Source organism: Toxotes jaculatrix, chromosome 9, assembly GCF_017976425.1.
Source record: "Toxotes jaculatrix isolate fToxJac2 chromosome 9, fToxJac2.pri, whole genome shotgun sequence".
In the NCBI taxonomy this organism is placed as follows: domain Eukaryota; kingdom Metazoa; phylum Chordata; class Actinopteri; family Toxotidae; genus Toxotes; species Toxotes jaculatrix.
The window spans coordinates 28,036,624-28,059,867 of record NC_054402.1 but is presented as its reverse complement, the minus strand read 5'-3'; the positions used below and the strand labels follow the sequence as shown (position 1 = coordinate 28,059,867).

The following is a 23,244-nucleotide window of genomic DNA, read 5'->3' as shown; positions in this document are numbered from 1 at the left end:
CTCCAGCTCCTCCAGTTCCTCTGATCCCTGAACATGTGACAGGGCAGACATGGGACCTGGTTATTCTGCCGATTGCCACGAACATGAGCCCAGAACAGTGGAAGTTGTTGCTCAGACCTCCCATGATGGAACCTGCAAAATCCCTTGTCGTCTTCTTTCTACACCCCAATCATCAATGCGCCAGAACTCAGAGCCCATGTTTTAGTTGTGCCTCAGCAAAGCAATGACTTTGCCATGTGCACAGAATGTGGAAGTGATGCATTTGGACTTTCCCTGCTGCCTTTTATGTGGTTTCTTAATAGCAGATGTAGATCAGAGATGGCTTATTGGACTCTCACACAAAGCCCTCAGTCAGGAAGAAATGGAACCAGTTGGGAGTGAATTGAATTTATAAACCTGAGACTTATAAGTCTTCATCACTTCTGATCAGCAGGTGTTGATAAACATGCCTCTAACGTAAGACTCTTGTGATCTTGAACCCTCTAATACATTATTGTGTTTTCATGCATGTTTCACATATTTGACTCTCTGGTTTCTTTTCTGAGACGTTGTGGTGTTCCTAAAACTCCCCCTGTCGTCGGACCTTTGTCACTGTACCAGTTTCTGGGTTAAATGAAAAACAGCATACATTTTTACCTGCGACAAAGTCATAAAAAGCTTGTCCTTGTCACAGACGCTTGTGACAAGGACAAGCTTGTCTGAAGTCTTTTTCATTGTTCGGTACAAGTCATTAAAGTTAAATGGGACTCAGGGATTTTTATAGGAACTAGTTTTTGTCCCCCACCCTCTCTGGAGAACTTGGCCATCTTTACTCTGCCGCTGGAGGTAAAAGCTGGGCAGCCGTTTGTCTTGCTGCACTTCACTACATCTGGTTTTATTGGGTGTGAGTGACTTGTGAGCAGTCATCTAAAATGTTTTTCAAAAGACTCCCCCCCCCCCCCCCCCCTTGTGATAAGTCTTTGTTCTCATGGAGGACAAAAACCCTGCATGTAGTGGAGGGAAGAGAGAAGCTCCCCACACTGTTTCTTCATGTATGTGCCTGTGTGCATTCGTATTTGTATGACTGTTGTGTGTGAAAATGTAATCTTCTTGAGGAAATAAAACCTTTGCACACCTGGATTTGGGAAGCTTATATTCTTCCTGACAGATCCATCAGGCTGCATGGATGGATGATCAGAGACACTCCAGCATTTTCTAGCTTTATACTTTAGTCGGGTCATATTAAAAATCTATTTTACCTCTTCTCATGAAATGATTGTGACAATGTGATTTATTCTTGATAGATAAAGTGTATATCTTCTCAAAACTTTATTGATCAGTCTCTTCCAATGTGATTACTGATGTGTATAAATAGTGTAACATGTGGCTGATCATCATTTGCTCATATATGAGAGTGCCTGAGATCACAATGTTTCCTCATCCTGATGTTTAGTGTGAACATTAACTGAAGCTCCTGATCTGTATCTGCATGATATAATGCTGATTGGCTGATTGGATAACTGCATGAATAAACAGGTGTGCATGCGTTCCTAATAAGATGTTTGGTGGGTGTATTTAAAAAAAAAAGAAAAAAAACTAAAGTGAACTTTAATGTAGCCCGCTGCATCTGCTGTTCATTTTTTTAATTTTTATTGAAATGTGGTGACATATCTGTACAATATCTGTACATAAGAACCACAGTGTTCACAGAGGCAGCGACGCTATGAAAGGAACTGTTGTTAAACTGTCAAATAAAATGTATTTATTATGTATTTATCTTCAGACATGCTGGGAGCAACAAATTTCGTATTTAATCTTTTAGACCATATTTTATCTTCCAAAAATAATTATAACACACACTAAAACACTATGGACAACAGCACCACCAGTAAATAACCAAAGGGGCTTATTGAGACTGTTTTCCCCTGTCAGGACAGTGCACACTGACCAGCCGGTGCACCTCAGGAGCAGGACTGTGAGCTGCTGAGATGACCACTGGTCTCAAGGGTTTCCTCTCACATCTCAGCTCATCACTCGCCACAGTGTCCTGGAGCACTTCCAGCGTAGCAGTTCTTATTGCATATGTTTCTCTACTTGTATGTGTTTTAAATGAGTTGCATTTATGGGCTGTGTCCTTTGGGACCACCATACAAAACCAGCTTTAAAGTCTTCAGAGAAGTTAATATTAACCTCTGTATGGAACGGCAAAAATATCTAGAATAAAGAAAGAATTTCTCTGTTTTATGTAGGTTTTATTACTGAGCAGATAACGCACAAAAATGTGTTATTAGTTTCTTACCCAGAGACTGAAATGAAGGCAGATCTCGCCCTTGTCTTCTGAGCCAAATGTAAAACAGATTTGTAAAACAGATTCTAAAGATTTGTACAAGATTAGTAACAAACAGCTGCTACTGTCAGTTCACTGTAGATTTTTATTTCTTGTGTCATTGTAAATATAAATGTTGTTATTATTCTTATGATTATTGTCATTCTTATTACATTCTTGTTGTCTGGTTTGTGACATACATTTGTATTTTCATCCCTATTGTTGCAAGCATGTATTAGTGCATTGAAATGCAATACTAATACTGTTTCTAAATACCATTGTGCAGGATGGGAAACCCATGTGTTGATGTGAGACGTCTTTAGATTCAACACGCTTTATGGAAACTGGCACGCCAACAGAAATCAGACCAAGAAATGGAGGTACACGATTTTTGAATCAATGCAAAAATCCCTGTACCAAGTCACCATCAGTCAGCACTTTGACTCAGGAAGGTTTTGCTGTAAATGAGTCTTTACCTTAGAGTAATAGCAGATGTATTGTCATTCTTATTACATTCTTGTTGCCTGGTTTGTGACAGTGTCTTTGTTGGGAAGTCTTTTGGGAAAGGTTTTTGACTTCACATGACACACGCCCAGTCAGAATTAGGTCTGAAGATCCAAAGGAATTCCAAATTGTCCCATTGTGCAAAGTTTCAGGACAGGTGGTTTCAAAATAAAGGCATGATGTACATTTTTAGCAGCCTCATTTATCTGATTGTTACTGATCACACTGATCAGAGGGTTCCATGTGTGCCACACCTGCACATGACACAGGGCCATACACAGGAGTGTTTAATTCACTGTGAGTGACTCACTTTTGATGAGTCACAGTGAACAGTGAGTCTCAGCAGTAGTGGCTGAATAGTCTGATCCCTCCTGCTGTTCTGTTTTTTTCCCTTTTACTGCCTCAATGACTCAGTATACATGTGTGTATGCATGTATACTGAGTCATTTGTTTTGTTATGTTTGTCTCATTTGCTCTGACACATGGTTTGTCAGATAGATAGATAGATAGATAGATAGATTCAGCAAAAGAGAAAACAAAGAGTTGTGTTTCTGACCACCTGATGAATATAAGTCTAATACTGACTCCTCTTTGAGCTCTGTTTTGGTCTCCACCAACTACAGAGGGAAACATCAGTCTCTTTAGCTGCTATATGTTCCACTATGTTCACCAGCTGCTCTCTGCATGTGTTATATGCATGTGTTTGCTGCTGTGCAGGTTGTGTATGGTGGATTTTTTTCCCCTGGAAAAACAGGAGACATTTTCAACTCTAAATAAAACCCATCGGTAGCTTCGGTTCAGCATGAACAGCACTGGATGATCAAACAATCAGCAGAGCGGCAAAGCAGAGTAATAACATGGCTGTGCCTTTACTTTCCCAAAACATCACACACACTGAAATGGTCATGTTTACAGCAGGCTAACATGTCATTTAGTAATAAACAACACTTATAAATACTGCATACTGTCTTTGTTTCCAAAGAAGAAGCAGCATCAGTCAAACTCCAGTCTGAGTACACTGCACGTCTGTGGTGCAGCTCAGAGTTTATCTAAGCAGGCGTGGGTGTATTTTACATGTGTCTGAGCTTGGACAAGTGTTGGGGGGGATTGTATGTTTTTAGAAGAGCTGGCGGGTTTAGTCTCAGCGTCTTGACTCGGCCCAGGCGTTCGTTCATCATGACAGGGACTGTTAGTCTTAGCTAATCTCCTGTGTTCATCTCCGTGTCAGCCCAGTGTGTGGAGGCCAGGCCTCTTAGTGCCATCAGAGCAAATGATTTCTTTGGGGTCAGATGCACAGATCCCCACATAGTTCCTCTTTCTACACATCCTCGAGGACTCTGCCATGATCAAAAGCCCACTTCTGCAAAGGCCTGGATGTGCGACAGGCTTGCACTGTGTTTGTGATTTGGGCTTGGAGAGCGGTGGGTGCAGGCACTCTCTGCTGTTTGATCTAGGACCAGTAAAAGCCGTGTCCAAGCGTAGCCTCCGCTGTTTCCTTTAGCAGTAATGAGTGACAAGATGTAGGTCGTCCAGCGTGGCCTTCTACAGCCACTTCATTAGCTGCCCCGCAGTGTTTGGCTTTGCTCTGATTTATGGCTTTTCCGTTCAACATCTTTCAGTTTGTAATTTGTCTCCAGAGCAGCAGGTCATAGGAGGATGTACCATGACACATAGTCTGTACATAGAGCCCTTACATGTTATATTTATTCCAAATCATGCAGTAATGTATGCTGTGGAACAACCAAGATTGCGTGCAAATAGGTACTTATACAGCAGAGTTCAAACCCTAAGTCATCTAGCATGTCGACGGAAGAAGCAAAAATTATTTTAGTCAAATGGTTTTCCTCCAACAGGGTTATATAAGTCCTAACTAACATTAGATACAAGAAAAGGTTGCTAGTATTCACTGAAAATCCTACGTTTGGTCTTTTGTCTACTTACACTCTACTGGGCATCAATTCAGATGGAGTCCATGTTATTTCGGAGCTCTTTCAGAGAAGGGATGTTTCACCTTTGAGGGTGAGTCGAAAGCCGTGCTGCCCACCACTCGCCACTCTGTCTTGGAACCAGACAGATCTCTGATGCAGTAAATTGGCTAAACAGGTTGGCAGTGCTCCACGGCCAGTGTACAGTTCATTCTGTGAAAATCAGCAGCACCGCAACAGGCAAAACATCACCAACACCTGAATGCTTCCACCACCGTGTTTGACTCGAGGTTTCACGCACAGTTGCACGAACCTGCTACACGCGCTGTTACATTAACCTGTTGTGTTAAAGTGTTCATTTCCTCTTTTCTGGGGTTTCAGCCTCATCTGACATTCTGTTTTATTTACAATATGTGTTAGAATCAAGCATTAAAATTCAGTCAAGAGTATAGAGTGACACCTGTTTGAGAAATAAGCAAACAAGATCTGTGAGATACATAGCTAATAAACTCTAAATAAGACATATCAGATGAGCAAACAAATGGCCTTAGAAAGAATGAATGATAAAAAAGATTCTTGGTTTTTTTTGGAGTTACACAAACACACATTTGCACATAACATCTCTCACACACTGACTAACTTTGTGCCCAATCCCGAAAAAAAATAAAAATAAAAAATACATTTCCTGATATACATCATATTTACTCCTGAGTCATTTCTAAAACCTTTGGTTTTTTTCAATGATTATATTACAGATTTCTAATCCAATTTAAAATTTTTAAATGTCCACACTTGACTTTTGTACAGTCACATGATGCAGATATTCACTCTTTATAGCCTGATAGTTGGATCAGTGCCCCTGTGTGCGTTTCCTGAAGACTTGAACATGGACAGAAATATAAATAGTGATTCAGTCTTTCAAAATAAAACAACAGCTCCATAAATATCACTGTTTGCTGTAGTTTGTTCTCCTTCAATGGATATTGTGCTCAGACACATGCATTATACTGTATTTGATAATGCCACTGATGATGGCTGTAAAGTAAGTAAGTATGCCACCTAGTGGTTGTTTCTTTTGTAAGTCGTACTGGTGGAGATGTGACCATCTACTGGTGGAGACACTGCTGGCCAACCTAGCTTGTGTGTGTGTGTGTGTTACCATTTAAGACACGTGCACAAACAATCAACCTGCATTGAAACTAAAAAAATTAAATAATTGAAAAGAAAAGTGGTTGTGTATATCTGACCTATGAGTGTATTTTATTTTGAAAACAATGAGAGAAAGCATGAATTATAAGAGAGCTGGCTGTGTATTTCACAGTGCATGCTGGGAAAGGATCCAGCCACTGTTGACCCTGAACTGCACAAAGCAAACAAAGACACGGAATAAATCAATAATTTACAGGAAAAGGTCCTGTACAGTGCATAATCCAAACAATACAAATATATAAAAAAGTTACCTTCACAGCAATCACTAATGTCTGCTGTTCCACTTACATTCTACAGGTATCAGTGCTTTTGTATCCTAGCTTCAAAACTTGGCGTGGCAACATGGTGTTAGAGGAAGTGACCCTGTGTGTGCAAGATGATGAAGAGCAGCAGTCTGTGAAGGAGTCAGACAACAAAAGTGAAATCACTGCTGTATTAATAGCAGAGCTGAAGTCTCACCAGGGTCTGTGCTCCCCAGAAAGAAGACGTGGACTTCCTTTCTCCTTCCTCAGTGTCCAGGAGGGGGCGACGGGCCTACATGCTGTGGCTCCAAAACTGTCCAAAAAGTGGGACTCACATACTCACAGGCGTGTACGCTCAGTGTGACTGGTTACATGTATTGTTTCGCCTGCTTTGAGCGCACTACCATTACAATCAGCCTGATGGGTCATTGTGATTGTTTATGTGGTAGCAGATAAAAGCTTTGTACACACAGTATTTTATGGGAAACTTTATTCATCGGATATGATTATTGCAGGGTCAGTGGTACAGTATTCTTCTCTTTCACTGTATACATACATGTTGAATTTGCAGCTCTGGTGGCCCGTGTGATTGGTCTGTTATAGGTGCATTTTATAGGTGTGTTTATTAGGTGTTTGTAATGGATCTTTTGCACTGATGGTTGGAGTTAACTCAAAGCATTCTGCACTTTTCCTTTTAGCACATCTCCTGTAGCTGATGAAGTGTTTCACAAAATGAATAACTTTGCCTTTGTGTTTTCCACCTTTATGTGTGTCTGTGTGTGAGAGGCTTGTGGGAGTGTTTGCAGTGAGGTTAGAGACTGTGTGTTTTCTCCCTCCTCCTCCTCCCTGCCTCCTCATGAAGGCGAACAGGGGCCTGTGATTGGACCCCCCCCCCCCCGCCCTCCCACTCCATTGTGAACCAGCGTGACGGCCACACCTGAGCCGAGCACCCAATAGGCTGCCTGCGCTGTCAGTAGCAGAGAGAGAGAGCAGCCTGCAAGAGCCGCAGCATAACAATATGCACTCTGTAGACACCATACAGGTTTCTGGGCTGATTCCCAGCACTGTCAGACCGATACACCGCACCAATACTGGCCTTTCATTCACAAACTCATCTTGTCTGCTTGTCACAACTTAGACACAGCACATGTTACGGAACTGTTTCCACTGTCTAAAAGCTGTTTCAGGAGTTTATTTAGCTGCTCAGAAAGACTAAAACAAGGGCATATTTTCAGTATTGGCTTCAAACTGTTTCAGGTCTAAGATCCAGCAGGTTTTAGGCTTCAAATGATCCAAATCAGTCAGAGTCCACAGGGATCAGATGGAGGTTTCTGAGGGTCATCAGCAGCAGGGATCGCCTTTTCCTTCCCCATTGTTTAATTTTATTATAATCTCACACAGCAAATCACACACACACACACACACACACACACACACACACACACACACACACACACACACACACACATATATATATATATATATTTTTTTTTAAGGATATATATATATATATATATATATCCTTAAAAACAAAACCCAACATCAGAACAGAACAGAACATTAAAACAGGCCCAGTGGAAAAACACACACAAGCATCATTTCTTACTTGAATTAAACTCATTTACGTTTGAAATGATTGCAACAAAAACTTCTGAATTTTCCAATCCCGAAATCAATTGATCATTTTATTAGAAGTGGGGGAAAAAAAATATTCATTGCAGTACAATGCAACACAAAAATACTCCAGTGCATGTAAGTGCCAAGTCAAATTTTTACTTGAGTAAAAGCAAACATACATAAAATATTCCTGAGTATCAACAGTAAAAAGAAAGTATAAAGTGGGTAAGAAGTGTCCTGTCAGTGTTGTATTTATCATTTTTGATGCATTAGTGTGTATGCAGGGTTCTCATGTTGTTGCTTATTGTGTTGGTGCTAATATCAACTAATTAAACATTTGGTATTTTCCTTAATGAAAACGCATCATATTCATGAGCTGATCTTCGCACAGCTGTCAGGTGAGTAAAAGTATAAAATTTACTTCTGAATGAAATGAATAGAAGTATTAAATAGCCTAAAATGAAAATACGACCTCAACGTTTAGCTTAAGTAGTAAGTGAATAAATATATTTAGTTACCTTCTAACTTCAAATTTCAAAGCACGTGTATTTATAACCTACAATACTGAATCTGATAGCACAGCTACACTCCAGTTTATGTCTGTTTTACCACATGTACAACCGCAGAAACTGTAGAAAAAAACTTGAACATGTCAACAAACCACCAGTGTCTTCATATGCAGTTATATGAGTAACTTTATATGCAGAATATTTGTGTATGTGTAATCTAGGACATGCTGACTGATGTGAAACTAGATCCCACCCAATAAGCAGAGAAGATAGAAAGTGAAGGCCAGCCCTCTGTGATGTTGTTTAGGTTACACACACACACAAAGCAAAGGAAAGGTGCTGTTTGTCTCCTGCGTTGAAACCAACTGCGTAACTTCTTCTGTGGGCCTGCAAAAGCTTAAATAACAACATAGACCCACACTGATCATTTAACAAAGTTGTGAATAATCTTGGCCTTTTTACCCCACGCCGTCACCAGCCATTAGTTATGACCCACGGGGCCTCCACGGGAGCCTATTGATCACTCATAGACTGATTGATTTAGACAAATACTTTTTTCTCCCAGAGTGCGAGGTCGAGTCGCTCTCTCTGTTAATTGAAGATAACAGAGTGGCAACAATGGCCCCTGTAATAGAATGAGAGTTTTGTGATTATCGCTGCAGAAAGAAAAGAAAATGAAGAAGAAGGGGAGGAGGTGGTGGGGGAGGAGGAGGAGGGGGGGACTCTAATTAGGAAGCGGGGCGGTGTGGAGGCTGTGGCCGGCAGGCAGGCGACAGGCGCCGGGTCCCGGACAAAAGGCTGTCTGCTGCCCTAAACTCCCCCTGCTTAACCCTTTAAACCGAGACACACATGTACACACAGACTATCACACACAATGCTGCTGCTGCATCATGCTCTCATACAGGCCTGAACGCGCACCCACACACACAGACACACACACACACACTGGTTCACATTTTGACAAAAAAATAAGAAATAAAAAAGTATATATGTAAAAATATTTTCAGAGAAAATCAACAGACAAACTGAATTGTCTAATATGTTAGAAAAGAAATAAGCAGTCACACACAGGCCTCGTTAGTTATTGCTGCTTGTTTAAACTCGGAACATCGTGACATATTTGGCCTATTACAAAAGCCATGATAAGTTTATTTCCGCGAGTAAAAACATGTGTAAAGGTGGAATTTATGTTCAAGCCCAATATTCCCCTGATAAGCTCCCAGCTGAGTTAAAAAGGCAACAGTTTACAGTTGGTGTCCGGCTGCAGAGGATGTGTGTGAGCGCAGCAGAGAAAGCTCTTCCCTATAAATACTTACATTACTCGACTCTTTCTAAAAATACCGAGGGCCACACAATACTAAAGGAAATGCTGATTGACGGTGACTGAGGGCCTGCTCAAAATAGACCTGGACGGCCGTGCATGCGGGAGACATACTCGATTTAACAGAAATACAAATTAATGCATCTACTGCTGACGCTACTACTGCTCCTGCGTCTGTGCAACTGCTGGAAATGAGTGTAGAAAATCATAACATCAAAGCTGTTTCCTTTGTTGTGTCGGTCAATTAAAGCTTAGAATAAGAATATGTTTAATATCCATAGCTGTAAGCCTTTATGCAAAAAAAAAAAAAAAAAAGCTCCACCCACAAATTCCACCATCTGATTTGAATGTATTTTTAATAGCGTGAATTAAACCGAATAATATTTACCAAATGCAACAAAGCAAAAAGGCAGAAGCTGCTTTTTTTTTTTTTTTTTTTTTTTTAACTTCCTCTTAAATACTGGACCGACAGAGGGCGCTCCCGCCCCGCTGGAATACAGCAGCGTGTGAGTGTGTGTGTACCATTGATGACTTCATTAAAAAAACTCTATAAATTTCTACATCTGCTTTTTGACATAATTAGATGATTGGAACAACAATAAAAATAAGGATAATAATAAGGATGATAGGCCCGCGAGCTTTCAGCACAACGATTTTTTATTGAAATTGTGAGACAATCAAAAAAAAAAAAAAAAAAAAAAAAAACCCGGACAACCAGCATAAACAAGATACTTTCATCTTTAAATATATTTATGAATAGATATGAATGATGCGCCCATAGGAGGAATTGCTTTGAATGTCTCCTGGCTGGAGTGAAATAACCTGAGGTGTTTTTTTTTTTTTTTTTCTTTTTGAATCCTTGTGGAGCTCTTTCTCTGTTTCCTCTGTATTTGTCGGTGGATGCAGACTAAAACATGGCACACACGTTTCCTAAAAATCAGCAAATGCTTCATCATACAGTTTTTCAAACCAACAAGCGCTAAATAGCTTTAATTTACAGTATATGGTCATGTAAAATGAGAGGAGGAGGAGGAGGAGGAGGAGAAAAAAAAAAAAGCAACGAGTTAAATTCGAAATATATACATGATAATATACAGCCTTGAATAAATTAATACCAATTGCATATTCTTGGATCTTAGCTTTATTTACAGATTTTTTTATTTTTAATTACATAAATATTTCAGAAACATTTTATTATTATTATTATTTTTTTTTGTCTGGCATGAAATGATAAACGGTTCTTTCTCTCGCAGACGGATCGTTCACCTTCCATCCCTTTTGAAATGATCAGGCCCGGAAAACAAAAGTTTTTGGATGCAGCTTGAGACCTGTCTGTCGCCGCGGGACGAGGCTCCTGCTAGGGAATCGGGCCTTGGTGTTTTCTGAAGCAGGCCCCGGATGCTCAGATGCTTCAGGTTAACCGCACTCAGCGCGCCCTCTCCACCGCGCGCCGCTCAGTCTGAGGAGCTGCGGGCTCTCAGGCAGGTTATACCGATATACTGGGGCCGATACTGGCCTCGTGTGGTCCACCTCTGATGAAATTTGATTCATTGCATTTGTTTTTGTAGTGGAAATGATCAGTGTTAGTCTTTATGACACCTTGAACTGAAGAGGTTTTTCTTTTATTATATTTCTAAAAGATTATTTAGTGTTTTTTTTCCTTTGCACATTTCATTTATGTACTTATAAATTTTTTTTGTCAATGAATTCTTATTCCATCAATGTAGAAATGTATTCCAGAGTTTCTCAGGTGGTCGGCCTAAAACACCGGGACTCGAGGCAGAGTTCTGGTGCCTGATGATGGTCAAGATCTAAACAGGCTTTCCACTCTTTCTATAGGTCAGCTCTGGAGGAAACCTTCAGTGCTTGTGAATTTAAAAAAAAAAGGTTAAAGTTATTTATATGGACTAAATTTCATTCAATCTGCAGCTTTGTTCCAAAAAATATCAGTTATCAGCCTTCACCGACCCTTATCGGTCCAACCCTCATCCTACTCTCTGTAATGTGCTGTACAGGACATATGCACTTATAGTCCTCTGGTATTCAAGCCAAGACTTCATCCCAAACAGAGAGTCTTCATCACTTGGGAGAGTCTGCAGTCGGGGAGGGCTCCCTCTGGCCCTCCAGGCCGCTCACCAGTCTCTGGATGCTTTGCAGTTCATTCACAGAGTCCTTCATGGAGGTTTTGGGGGACGCAGCCCTCCCACTTGACCCTCCTGTCTTGTGGTTGCTGTGGTGCTCCGGGGCTGGGCTGGCCTCTCTGCTGCCCGGTTTGGAGGATTCGGAGCCTGCGTTGAGGCTGCTGGACAGACCGGTGGTGAGCAGACTGGAGCTCTGAGGCAGCGACACTGGGAGCTGGTAAGGGTTGAAGCGGAGCCGAGGCCGGGACGAGCCCAGGAAGGGATTCCTGGAGAGCGGGCTGGAGGTGCTGGTGGTGGGTAGGGCTGAGGCCGAGGCCGCCGCTGCAGCTGCTGCCATGTAGGTGTAAGGGTATGGGAAAAGACCTCCGAATGGAGGCATTGGGATGCCCTGCAATATGAAAGAGGAAAGATTTGTTTGTCAAAGTTGCACACATCATTTCCAGTCAAGTGGTTAACTGAGATTATTTCTATATGAAAATACACATCTGATACAAAACCAAGAAACATTTTATTCCTTGAGTTGAAATTCTTTTTAAACTTTGCACAGATGCCTGATAAAATGTTTCAAATATGTACTTGTAGCTTTTATTGAACCCTCATGTTTTAATAGAAATACACACAGGTCCAGCACATGTTTGCAGGTAGCAAATACATGAAATTTTGCTTTACTTGTTTCCAGCACTAAATTAAAGCCAGCTCTGATTCACGCAACATTAAGTATTGTTGGTGTTGTACAGTCTAAGCTCTCACTGCAAAGCTCCACATAGTTCCTGTCTTGCTGCCATCAGCTCGGTGCTACAGGTGTACAGGCATTTTCTGACTGGATGACCTTCCTTACCTGAGAGGCGAGCATGTGCTGGGACAGATGGAAGGGGAAGGGGTTGGGGGTTCCTCCTGTGCCCTGGGCGGAGAGGCTGCCATTTTCCAAACCACTTGCTCCCGATACAGAGGCCAAAAGATGCCCCATGCCCATAGCAGAAAAGGCTCCGGGGGCCATGGCAAACTGCCCGGGGTGAAACAACAGTGGCGATCCGGTGTTCAGAGGGTTAAAGAACTGCTGACTGTGCAGGCCAGACAGAGCCAGGCTTTGTAAGTGGCCTGGGCTGAAGTGCGAGGGGCTCTCAGTCTGGACCATGAGAGGGGAGAACGCGTCCTTACTGGCACTGATGCCTCCGGCCTCAGAGTCCTTTGTCAGTGCGTCCGTGGTGTCCTTCCTGTGCCTGCTCTCTGCTTTGTCCTTCTCAAGGTTCCTTATACTGAATATGGAGTCGTCCTTCTTTTCCACGCTAGGCCTGTCACGTATGCGGTCCTCGCACCGGGAGCTGTAGGGGGACACAGGTTCAGGTCCCGGGCTGTTGGAGGCGGTGCAGTGCTCGTCCTGATGCTCCAACTCCTGCTCGCTGTCAGTGCATGTTTTTTCATCTACGACGCAGGAATCACAGGGGAGGAGGAAAGAACAATGTTTAACCATTTATCACCTCATCCCCAACCATCACACAAATACACACCAATAATCTACACACACACACACACACAACGAAAACATGGTGGTGTACATTTTAATTGTACAGCTTTTAATTTTTCAGAGCAATAAAAAAAAAATCCTTTGAATTATTTGTCAAACGCTTTTGAGTTTGCAAACATGAGAAAAATCAGCACATTAAAATAAACAACAGTGTCTGTTAAAAACCTAAGAGCGGCTCAGATTGTGTTAAATAAATGAGCTTGATAAATGAAAGGAAGTAAAACAGTTTTACACACCGTTTGTTCTCCACTAGACATTTACATTTAAATATCATATCTCACATCAGTCAAAAGCCAGGTTTACACACATTGTTGTTTCATATAATACAAACACTGTCTGTTCCTGCATCATAAACCTCAAATAAAATATTCAGTCTTAGTGGAATTGAATGAAATAAATCGGTACACTGGCTGATCTTAGGTGGTCAGGCTGATTGGCTGATTGATAGATGGATTGATTGATTGATTGATTCATTGATAGTGTGGGACGCACAGGCCAAAACAAATCCACTAGGAATATGATTTTTTTTTCTCTCTAAGATGAATGTGATATATTTCGAAATGCATGCACCACCTAAATTAGACTAATGAAAATAAATAAATCAGTGAATAAATAATTGAATTGTGCATTCAGTCCAACTGATTGTCCTCACATAGCTGCTTATTTCCTCCACTTAATTATGTCACCTTTCAGCCAATTTAACACAGTTTAAATGAATCCATTTACATTTAATAATATTAATAATAATAATAATAAAACGTTATACATGTTATTTCACCTCAGGGCTGTCAAAGGCTGGATTTAAGCCTTGGCTCATACGTGGGGCCCAAACATGTCAGATTAAAAAAAAAAAAAGAAACTATGTTATCTCACCTCGACTGGGTCTGCTGAACCTCAGTGGGCTGGTACCGGCTCCCAGCGGGGAGTGGACGGTGTCCCTGCCGGCCGGAGGCTCACTGGAGGAGGCGTCCGAGTCTGCGCCCTCTCGGTCCGCCTTGCACTGGTCCTCATACATCCGCAGCGATGGCATGGTCAGCTGTTTTCTGCAAGATAATAATAATAATAATAATAATAATAATAATAATAATAATAATAATAATAATAATAAGAATAAGAATAAGAATAAGAATAATAATAATAGTTTGGGATGTCGTTACGCTGTGACACCACCACCTTGCAAAATGTAAAGATGGTGGACACACACACACACATGCTGTAGTTTGCGCAGGTGTTGTGCAGTTTGATACCTTTTCTCTCTCCTTCCGTTCCCAGTGTCTCTGAATCCTTTAGCGAAAGGGTTGTTGTCGATCTTCAGCTGCGTGATCTGTGGAAAACACAGGGACAGGCTTCATTTTAGAGCCGTGGAACCAGAGTGTGTGTCCTTTTTGTCTTCACCTGGCCCACATTTAGGAAAACAGCGTGTTTCGACCTCGCAGAAACGCACTGGACAGGAGCCACGGCGAACCTCGGATTTGCATTATTAATAAAAAGCGTTATGATGGGGCGTTATTCTCATAGGCCCCTGGAGAGGAATCCTGCCACGAAATATTTCTCTGTGGGGCCACACAAGCCTCCGCTCCCCCAGCAAAAAAAAAAAAAAAAAAAAAAAAGAAAAGAAAGGAAAGGGGAGCAATACTTGAACAGATGACTATCACATCAATAATTAATAATGCGGTTTGGATCAGTGCTGCTTCACGTTCATATGTCCTGATGTGGAGGAGGCCGGTGTGGCTCCACGTACGGGGGCAATGAGCCGGCAAAGGGGGCCTGCATGTTCTAGGCTCCTGGAGGCCCTCAGTGGCCCCCTTCAAAAAGACGCTTCAGGCGTTTGCCACTTGAGCAGAGAGAGAGTTCTTGCACCATCTGCCCACTGTGGCTGCAGGGTGACCAGCGCTTTTAAATGCCCTGTAATCGATTGTGACTCTTCGCCATAAACTTTTACAACAAGACCCCCCCCCCTCCTCCCTGCAACCACCCGCACCCAGCCCACCTCACACGAGCCTCCTGGACACGAGTTCCAATTAACTTCATGGAAAAGGATAAAGAGTCAGCGAAGGGGCTTATAATGATAAAAAAAATACACATATACAAAACCTCAAGTCAAGAGCTCTTTTTTAATTATAAGTTAAAAAATAATTAAAAACAACAACAAGAAAAAAAAGACCATGTGCGCCATGTTCCATACCGCACCACAACACAACACACCATCCTCTCCAGCGTTTTTACGCCTAATTTATTCACTCGTGGTATAAAGGTAATAGCTCATTTGTCGCCCACGAATACCTCGCAGCAGATAACACACCACACAACGCTGAGGCTGCACGTTTGAATTCATAGCTAGAAATATCTGCTACACTCACAAATCCGGGCAAAAATGGCAATTAAATAAATCAAGTGGGACATGGGAGTCCTCTGCAGGGAAATTAGGCGACCTACAAAATCAGATTAAGTCTTCAGGGGGTTGGTGATGTGTGTGTGTGTGTGTGTGTGTGTTGGGGGGAGGGGAGGGGGACGCATGTAGGACATTTATTTTGCAAAGTATAGCAGCCATATTAGAGGCCCCGGGTTCAGAGTGTGAACAGCGGACTCACCTTGTCGTTCTGATACGCTGTCACAGCCACGAACTCGGTCTCCGGGAACACGTAGGTCCTGAAGGTGCTGTAAGGGAGCTTCAGGATGTCGTTGGCCCTCACTATGTGGAATCTGGGCTGGTACTTGTGCATGGAGTTCAAGATGGTCTGGACCAACACACACAAACACACACACACATTTTTTTTATAGCAAACATCACGACATTTTGCGTCACATCTCTTGATGTTTTCTCCACATTAAAACTCGACACTAGGCAGAACATGTTGACGCGGATCCATCCAAGCCATTGTTATTGATGCTGTTATAATTACTGTGTAAGCAGACATGTCTGTAATTAGTGCAGGGCAAAGGGAAAAACCTGACCAGGCCACACATGTTGTCATGACGGCTCAGAACCACAGCACAACAAAAAACAAACAAAAAAAAAAACCAAAAAACCCGGATTTGATCCCGTTTCTATCAGGACAGACGATACATATTTCCTCTCTTTCATTCATGTCAGATTCACCACAAACACTAACACTGGGATTAAAGCCTGGGGATCTGTTTGGACACACACAAAGACTTTACATACATTTTACCATAAAATACAGTCTCATTTTTATTTTAGAATTCCAAAAAATAAACCGGACATGAATAATGTCCGGTTCACGAATAATCAATATGACAGATAGAGTTCATTCCACATAAATTTAGAATACTAACATATGAACATATATTTATCTATCTATCTATAGATAGATAAATATGTCTAAGATTGTGACTGACATGTAAATATAGAATTTGTTTCCAGTCGGAAGCACACTGTGCCTGCCCTCAGCTGGACCTTCTCAGACATTTATCATTTGCTCCTAAGCAGGTTTATTTTTAGTTTTCGTGCATATCATTACACACACAGGTGCAATAATGTAAAATTACAAGGCGGAAATATTTTAGATACAAAGAAAGACATTGCAGCAACCACGACATAGCTACTATAAAAACACTATAGACTGAATAGAATCAAAATAACACAGACTATATTATGGCCTACTATAATACACTATACTATACTATACTACATTATACTATACTATAAAATTAATACTACAGTATTGGGTTACAGGCTGGAGGGGATATGAGACTCGTACGTCAGTCGGCTCGGCCATTCAAGCTCACTTCACGTCATTTCTCTCTGACCTGATTTGATGATACACCACTTAATCCCCCGCCTCGCTAACGCTCAGCACAACTATAATGTTTTTTTTTTTTTAATTCTTATTCTTATTACCAGTAGAACCTCGACGACAAACCGAGAATAAAAAGGGCCGGGGAGTGCAGCCATATTCTCCAGGCCCTGTGCTGCACACAGTTGGGCCCTGGGTTTGAATATATTTGGACGCAGGGAGAGAAAATGCAGACTGATAATATTCTGGAGAGCTACAAGGAAACATAAGCTGCGTGTGTGTGTTAGTGGCGATGGGAAGTCAAGTGGCGACAAAGTGTCAACAGCTTAGGACATTAAGACGAGCTCCAATGTATTTCATTCATCTTCAAACGCATCTATTCTATTTTAAAAGAATGTTTTCTAACGCACCAGTTGTAGTTTTTGTACACTTGTGTTTATCCTGCTTCATTATTTCCCAACACAAGTTCAGGGGGCCTCAGCATAGTGCCCTGATTTATTTATTTCACATGTTTTTCGTGTTATTATTTTGATGCCACGAGGACCCACTTCCTCCCATATACTTCATCAAATTTTCATCTCAACTTTAAAACCCCTGAAAACACCACCTGTCCCGTCTGTGCCAACAGCAAACGCATCATGCAGCAAAACAACAACAACAACAACAACAACAAAAAAGAGCACTAGAAATGTCTCTGCTCAAACCAAAAGAAATAAAAAAAAAAAAACGAAAACAAAAAAGACTACTTACAAATCCGTGTTTGTCTGATATGTTGTTGGTCAGCTTGAGTTTATGGAAAGCAACAGGCTTGGCCATCCACTGCTCGCCGGTGGCCGGGCTGTCCGGGTGGATATACATCCTCTTGGGCATCTCCGGGTCGGCCTTGCCCGCCACCATCCAGCGGGAGTTGTGGAACTTGTAGCGGCAGTCGTCTGCCGCCACGATGTCCATGAGCAGGATGTATTTGGCTTTTTTATCAAGCCCGTTTATTCGCACTTTGAACGGAGGGAACATCCTCCTGGAGAGAGAAACACACACAAATACACACACACACACACACTGGGAGTCAATGCGCGCCGAGATTCAACCAAAACACAACACCAGATTATCATGCAAGACTTGAACAAGTCTGACAAAAGAGGCGTTGAAGGCGCCGCGGACGCATGAAAAAAAAAAAAGAAAAAGAAAAAACACACAAAACACACGACGCTCTGACAAGTGGAAATATTGTAATTGTCAGATATTATTCTCCAGTGCTGCACGCAATTAGGCGACAGCAAGCAACACTGAAAACCCATAGTGTGTGTGTCTGTCTGTGTGTGTGTGTGTGTGCGCGCGCGTCTGTAGTGTCTCTATCCGCCCGTGTGTGTGTGTGTGAATGTGTATGTGTATGTGTGTGTTGTCCATGCCTACACTACAAAGCTGAGTAGTATATTTATGACCACACCACTTCACGTTCCTGCTTTTTGAAGTGACAGCCTGTTTATAAAATCCAGAAGCCTGCTGCCTCAACAGAATGCAGTTTGGGAGATAAAACCTGATTGAAGCTCAGGCCACATTCCCCCTGCCACCACCACCAGAAAATAGAAAATAAAAATAAAATAAATAATAAACAAAATATCCCAAATATGTACTTGATGTCCATGATCGGTGTGGAAACAATATCGCAGGTATTTCAAAATAAAACTGGAGTTTTACTCCATCCCTCACTTCCACAGTTGAAGCCAGTTTAACTCCCAACTGTGGCCACAACTGTGGGACAGGAACTCCTTTTTAAAAAAGCTCTATTTAGTGCATAATGCGAGATAAACAGAACATATTCTTGTGGCATTTTCTAATTTTCTTGTGTTTTTTCATTAATCGTTGAACGGGCTAATAATCGGTGGGGGAATGAGCGCAGACTAGCAGAGGCCTGACGCACAGGCTGCCACTGAATAACGTGAGTAAATGGCTTTTTTAGCTGCTCTAAACTTGTCAACTGTGTTTCATTCTCTGCTAAAATTCGGACAACTGCCGGACTTGTTATGCAAGGGATAAAATATTCTCGGTGTATCCAAGAGAGGTATTACAGTTCTGAGTAATTCTTACCTTCCGGACTTGGTAATAACCATCTCCGTCCCGAGTTTATGAAACTGGTCCCAAAGATCCTTGGCTTCCAGTGTAACTTTGGGGTCGTCGTCCACCTCCTCCTCGGGCTCCAGGCTTTTCATGCTGCGGAGATGAGCCGCCTGATGGTGGCTGAGAGCCGGGTGGAGCCCAGCCTCCGCCGCCCCGGCCAGGCCGTGGTCCGGGATGGGCTTGGTTAGCGCCCCGGGAGGCAGGCTGAGCGCCGGGAAGAAGGAAGGCTGAGCGGCCGCTAGGAAGGCGGACATGGGGAAGTCGGTTGGCCGGTGTGCGTGGAAAGGGTGATAAGCCATTGCAGTCCCTGTAAAAACTGGATCTCTCATCGGTGCATCCACAAAAACCAAGTGAAATAATGGATATTTTTAGTGGTATTTCCCCCCAACCTTAAGCCAGTGTAGGTCCGCGCTTCGCGAGCAGTTAATTTTTTGTAAAGCTGTACAGAAGAGTACAGCGCGTTGCCACAACGCGTTATCAGGGTGAAGAAAAATAGCCCAGAGTTGTTGTTGGTGTGCTTTTCCTTTGGTTCCTCCGCCGAGTCCTTCAGTAGAAGCGGCGCTGTGGAGGGAGAGCCCGGCTGCGTTGTGTGCCTCTGCGAGAAATAAGCTGTTTCTCTGCTTCAGTCATCCCACACTGACTGGAGAGATGTGGCCCCGTTCACTGCAGATCTGTGACTATCTCACATGTCCTTCCTGCCTCCATCCCCAACACTAATGAACCAAGCCCCTTTGATTGCTGATTTTACGCTTTCTGGACCAATTGTGGGCCCCTATAGGCGTGGTTCTGACAGCTCCGGCCAGACTCTAGGAGAGGAAGGAGGGGTGGGGTGGGGGGACAAGAAGGTGTCGGAAGCATTAGCAGTAAGAAAACATGTCAACAGAATAAAATATTAACCAATGACAGGAAAGATCGGGAAATCCCACCCCCATTTCCAAGCCAAACACCGGGTCAGCCCTCAGTTCTTGGCCGGTGGAGGCATCACCTCTCTCGGCTTGCGTTTTTACTATGTCGCCTCCGGAGAAAACAACCTGTCCACTGTCTTAATACTCACCTTTATACAGAGGAACAGCTCCACTTCTCTACGTTTACCACAGTCTTTCAGAACAACGCACAACAGTAAATCCTCGACTCGCAGCTCATGCTCTACATTCCGGAGATATTTATTTCAAAGAGCTGCTTCTCTCTCGGTCGCTCTCTATAAAAATAGACTTTGTAATTATTCCAAGTTATCGGCTGTTTTGTTTTTTGTTTTTTTTTTTTTCTTTTTGACGCTTGGGCTGGATTTGCCTCACATTAAGCCCAGGCTATGTTAGCTGTGAGTACACACAGACTTCAGACTCATACAGCCCCCAGGTTCCCCACGCGAGAAGCCGTTTATCTGTGCGTTTCCCTGATCGAGCTGACGGGAAGGCGGCGGCGGCGGCAGCGGCGGCGGCAGCAGCAGCAGCAATAGCCGCAGTGGCGGCGGCGGCGGCGGCGGCGGCAGCAGCGTAACACAGAGACAACACTGGAAAAAAAAACAAAACAACACAAACCCAGATGCTGCGTGGAAGGAAAAAAAAAGAAAAAAGAGGAAACCAGATGAAAGATGAATGAATTTTGCGAGAAAAATCAGAGAGGAGGAAAGCGGTGAGTGCTCACTTCGATACCGACTCTTCCTTGTTTGGCTGCAAATAAAGTTACATGTCTTTGACATATTTAGATTTTTTTTAATGAGGCTAAATAATATAAATGCGGTTGCAGTTGTGTTATTCTTGCTGTTACAGTGCTCTGTTACAACGCGGTGTTTTGGTTTTTTTTTTTCTTTTCTTTTTGTGTGTGTGTGTGTGTGTGGTGAATAGTTTGTTTCCACATCAAACTCTCGCAGCGATGAGATGATTTAGTGCTCGGTCTCGGGGCTCAGCGCAGGCCGCGGCAGCGTGTAATCTCCGACAGGTTGTATTTTGTTGTCAAACCAGGGGACAGTGGAGCTGGAGGGGGGGGGGGGGGGGGGGTGGCGGTGGGTGGGTGGGGGGGACTCCGGGAACCACGGACCCCCACAACACCCCCCCCCCCCCCCCACCTCCCCCAAAACCCCCAACCGCCCCCCCGCGCCCCGTCCCCCACCCTCCATCCCCACCAGCCTCCCTGCACTCCGCTCTGCTGAGCTCCTTTCGAAAAAAAAAAAAAAAAAAAAAAATCCAACGCCGCAGCTCCTGATTAACTTGGGCTCAGCTTGTGCCGAAGAGCCGCTCGGCGCCAGTCGGCTGATGCGCCACAACAAGAACAATCTCTTGTCTCTTTATATTTACCCTGAAGTCCTGCATGTGCGAGCGCCTCCGGCCCCTCAGCAGCCTCATCTGCGGCTCCGCTCCACTTTTCTGCCTCAGTCATGACTCGGTGTCAGATGTGAGTTATTATTATTATTATTATTATTTCTTTTCTTTCTTTTTTTTTTTGTATATGTAGGGGAGGGTGGTGGGGGTAAACAGCTGCTCTCCCCGGGCAGGATGGAACCGTGATGTTGGCCACAGGCGTCACTTCGACGAAAACTGAAACAAAAAGTGATAATCCTTCTGAATGAGACTGTCACAGACAACTGCGCATTTCCTATTAACCCCATGTAACTCTTGTCTACAAGCTTCCGCTTAAAAAAAAAAACAACTCTCACTGGCCATAAAAATGTCATCAATAATATAATAACCTAAAACTACACAATTATTAAAACATAAAATCCATCTGATACTTTAGCTAATTGGTCACTGCTGAAGTGAAAAATAAATCACACTGCTTCAAAAAAAAAAAAAAAAAAAAAAAGAAAAAGAAAAGGCAACAAAATAAATAAATAAAAAAGAAAAAGTGACATCCTGAAATGCGACCCAAAACTGCAACTCCAAAGAGTTTCATCAGCCCGCACTTGTGTGTCAGACACAGCATGTTATATGATTTAAGAGCATGAAATGTTTGCACATCTCCACTCTGCTACACACTTGTTGCTCAGCTTCCATCAGGGCTGATCACAGCCGTGCGTGATGCGTGAAGAGTCAGCAGCTCGGGACAGGAGCAGCTACAGCACAGCGGAGCGCAATTTACCTCATGGAAGCCAAAACAGTTTCTACAAGCCCAGGAAACACATTAGATCAGACGCAAAGTAGCCCCCCCCCCCCCCGCTCTCTCCTCTCTTCTCTACAGCCTCTTCACCGCAGCGCAGACATCAACTGCAGCCAGTTGTTCAGTGACAATGTGGAGAAAAAAAAGTAGATTTTCAGTCAAGCCAGGTGCTGAGGAAATACATGACGGTGAAGATCAGCTTCACGTGAGAATGTAAAATCATCAAGAATGTCTCCCACATACCTCACAGTTTTCCCTCAGAGTTAGATTGTGGTGTGCATCTGTTATAATTTGGTTGGACAGCTGACTTGTTTGGAATGCTGCAACTTGAGATTTATGAAATGACAGAGATGTAGGAGCGCCGTGGGAGCGGCAGCGGCGGCGGCGGCTTGTTAGAGTTTTGGAGCAAGCGCGCACGGAGCTTTTACATGGAATAAAAAAAAAAAAAAAAAGATTAGCAACATATGGAGGTGGATAACGGTTTTTTTCCCCTGCCGGAATACTCAGCTGGATAATTGTATCAATAATGCTTGTGCAAATTACTCACCATTTATTTGTTCTGTGCCCTCAGCGGTACAGAAATCTCCATTACGCGCGATTTAAAAGTCATTAAATCGAAGGAGGACTCGCTCTGAGCTGCTGGTGGATCAACATGGAAGCAGCACTGTACTGATAGATTAACAGATTCTCTAAGTTGGGGGGTGCGCAGACTGTAAATATGCTACTTATGCTCGGGAAAGTGTATGTCCTGGGTGTAGAGGAGAAGCAAACACCGTGGAGATGAAAAGTTCTCGCAAATATGCGCAAAATGAAGTTTGGAGACATTTTTAAAAAACTAGCACCAATTCAGAAGTTTTGGCCCCCGACTTCCTCTGAAGCTGAGAGTTTAAAAATACATTGATAATTTTTAGATATTGACAAAAAAAATTATCATCTTATCCTTTGAAACTGGTCAAAATAAGCAAGTTTGGAAGCCT

At 42.9% G+C, this 23,244-nt stretch overlaps 1 protein-coding gene across 2 annotated transcripts; it reads right to left on the bottom strand.

Annotated features, from left to right (window-relative positions):
* Positions 1 to 10,624: 10,624 nt before the first annotated feature.
* On the bottom strand, positions 10,625 to 20,158 carry tbx2b (T-box transcription factor 2b). Of its 2 annotated transcripts, none has more exons than XM_041045754.1 (7): positions 19,145 to 20,158; positions 17,807 to 18,074; positions 15,890 to 16,042; positions 14,546 to 14,622; positions 14,172 to 14,341; positions 12,612 to 13,195; positions 10,625 to 12,161 (listed from the first exon to the last, which is right to left on the bottom strand). In XM_041045754.1, exons 1-7 carry the CDS (start codon positions 19,501 to 19,503, stop codon positions 11,712 to 11,714), a joined length of 2,061 nt encoding a protein of 686 aa, XP_040901688.1. In that variant the 5' UTR covers positions 19,504 to 20,158; the 3' UTR covers positions 10,625 to 11,711. The 2 variants fall into 2 exon arrangements, with proteins under 2 accessions (XP_040901688.1, XP_040901689.1); XM_041045755.1 differs by having other exon boundaries at positions 15,890 to 16,036.
* Positions 20,159 to 23,244: the final 3,086 nt, after the last annotated feature.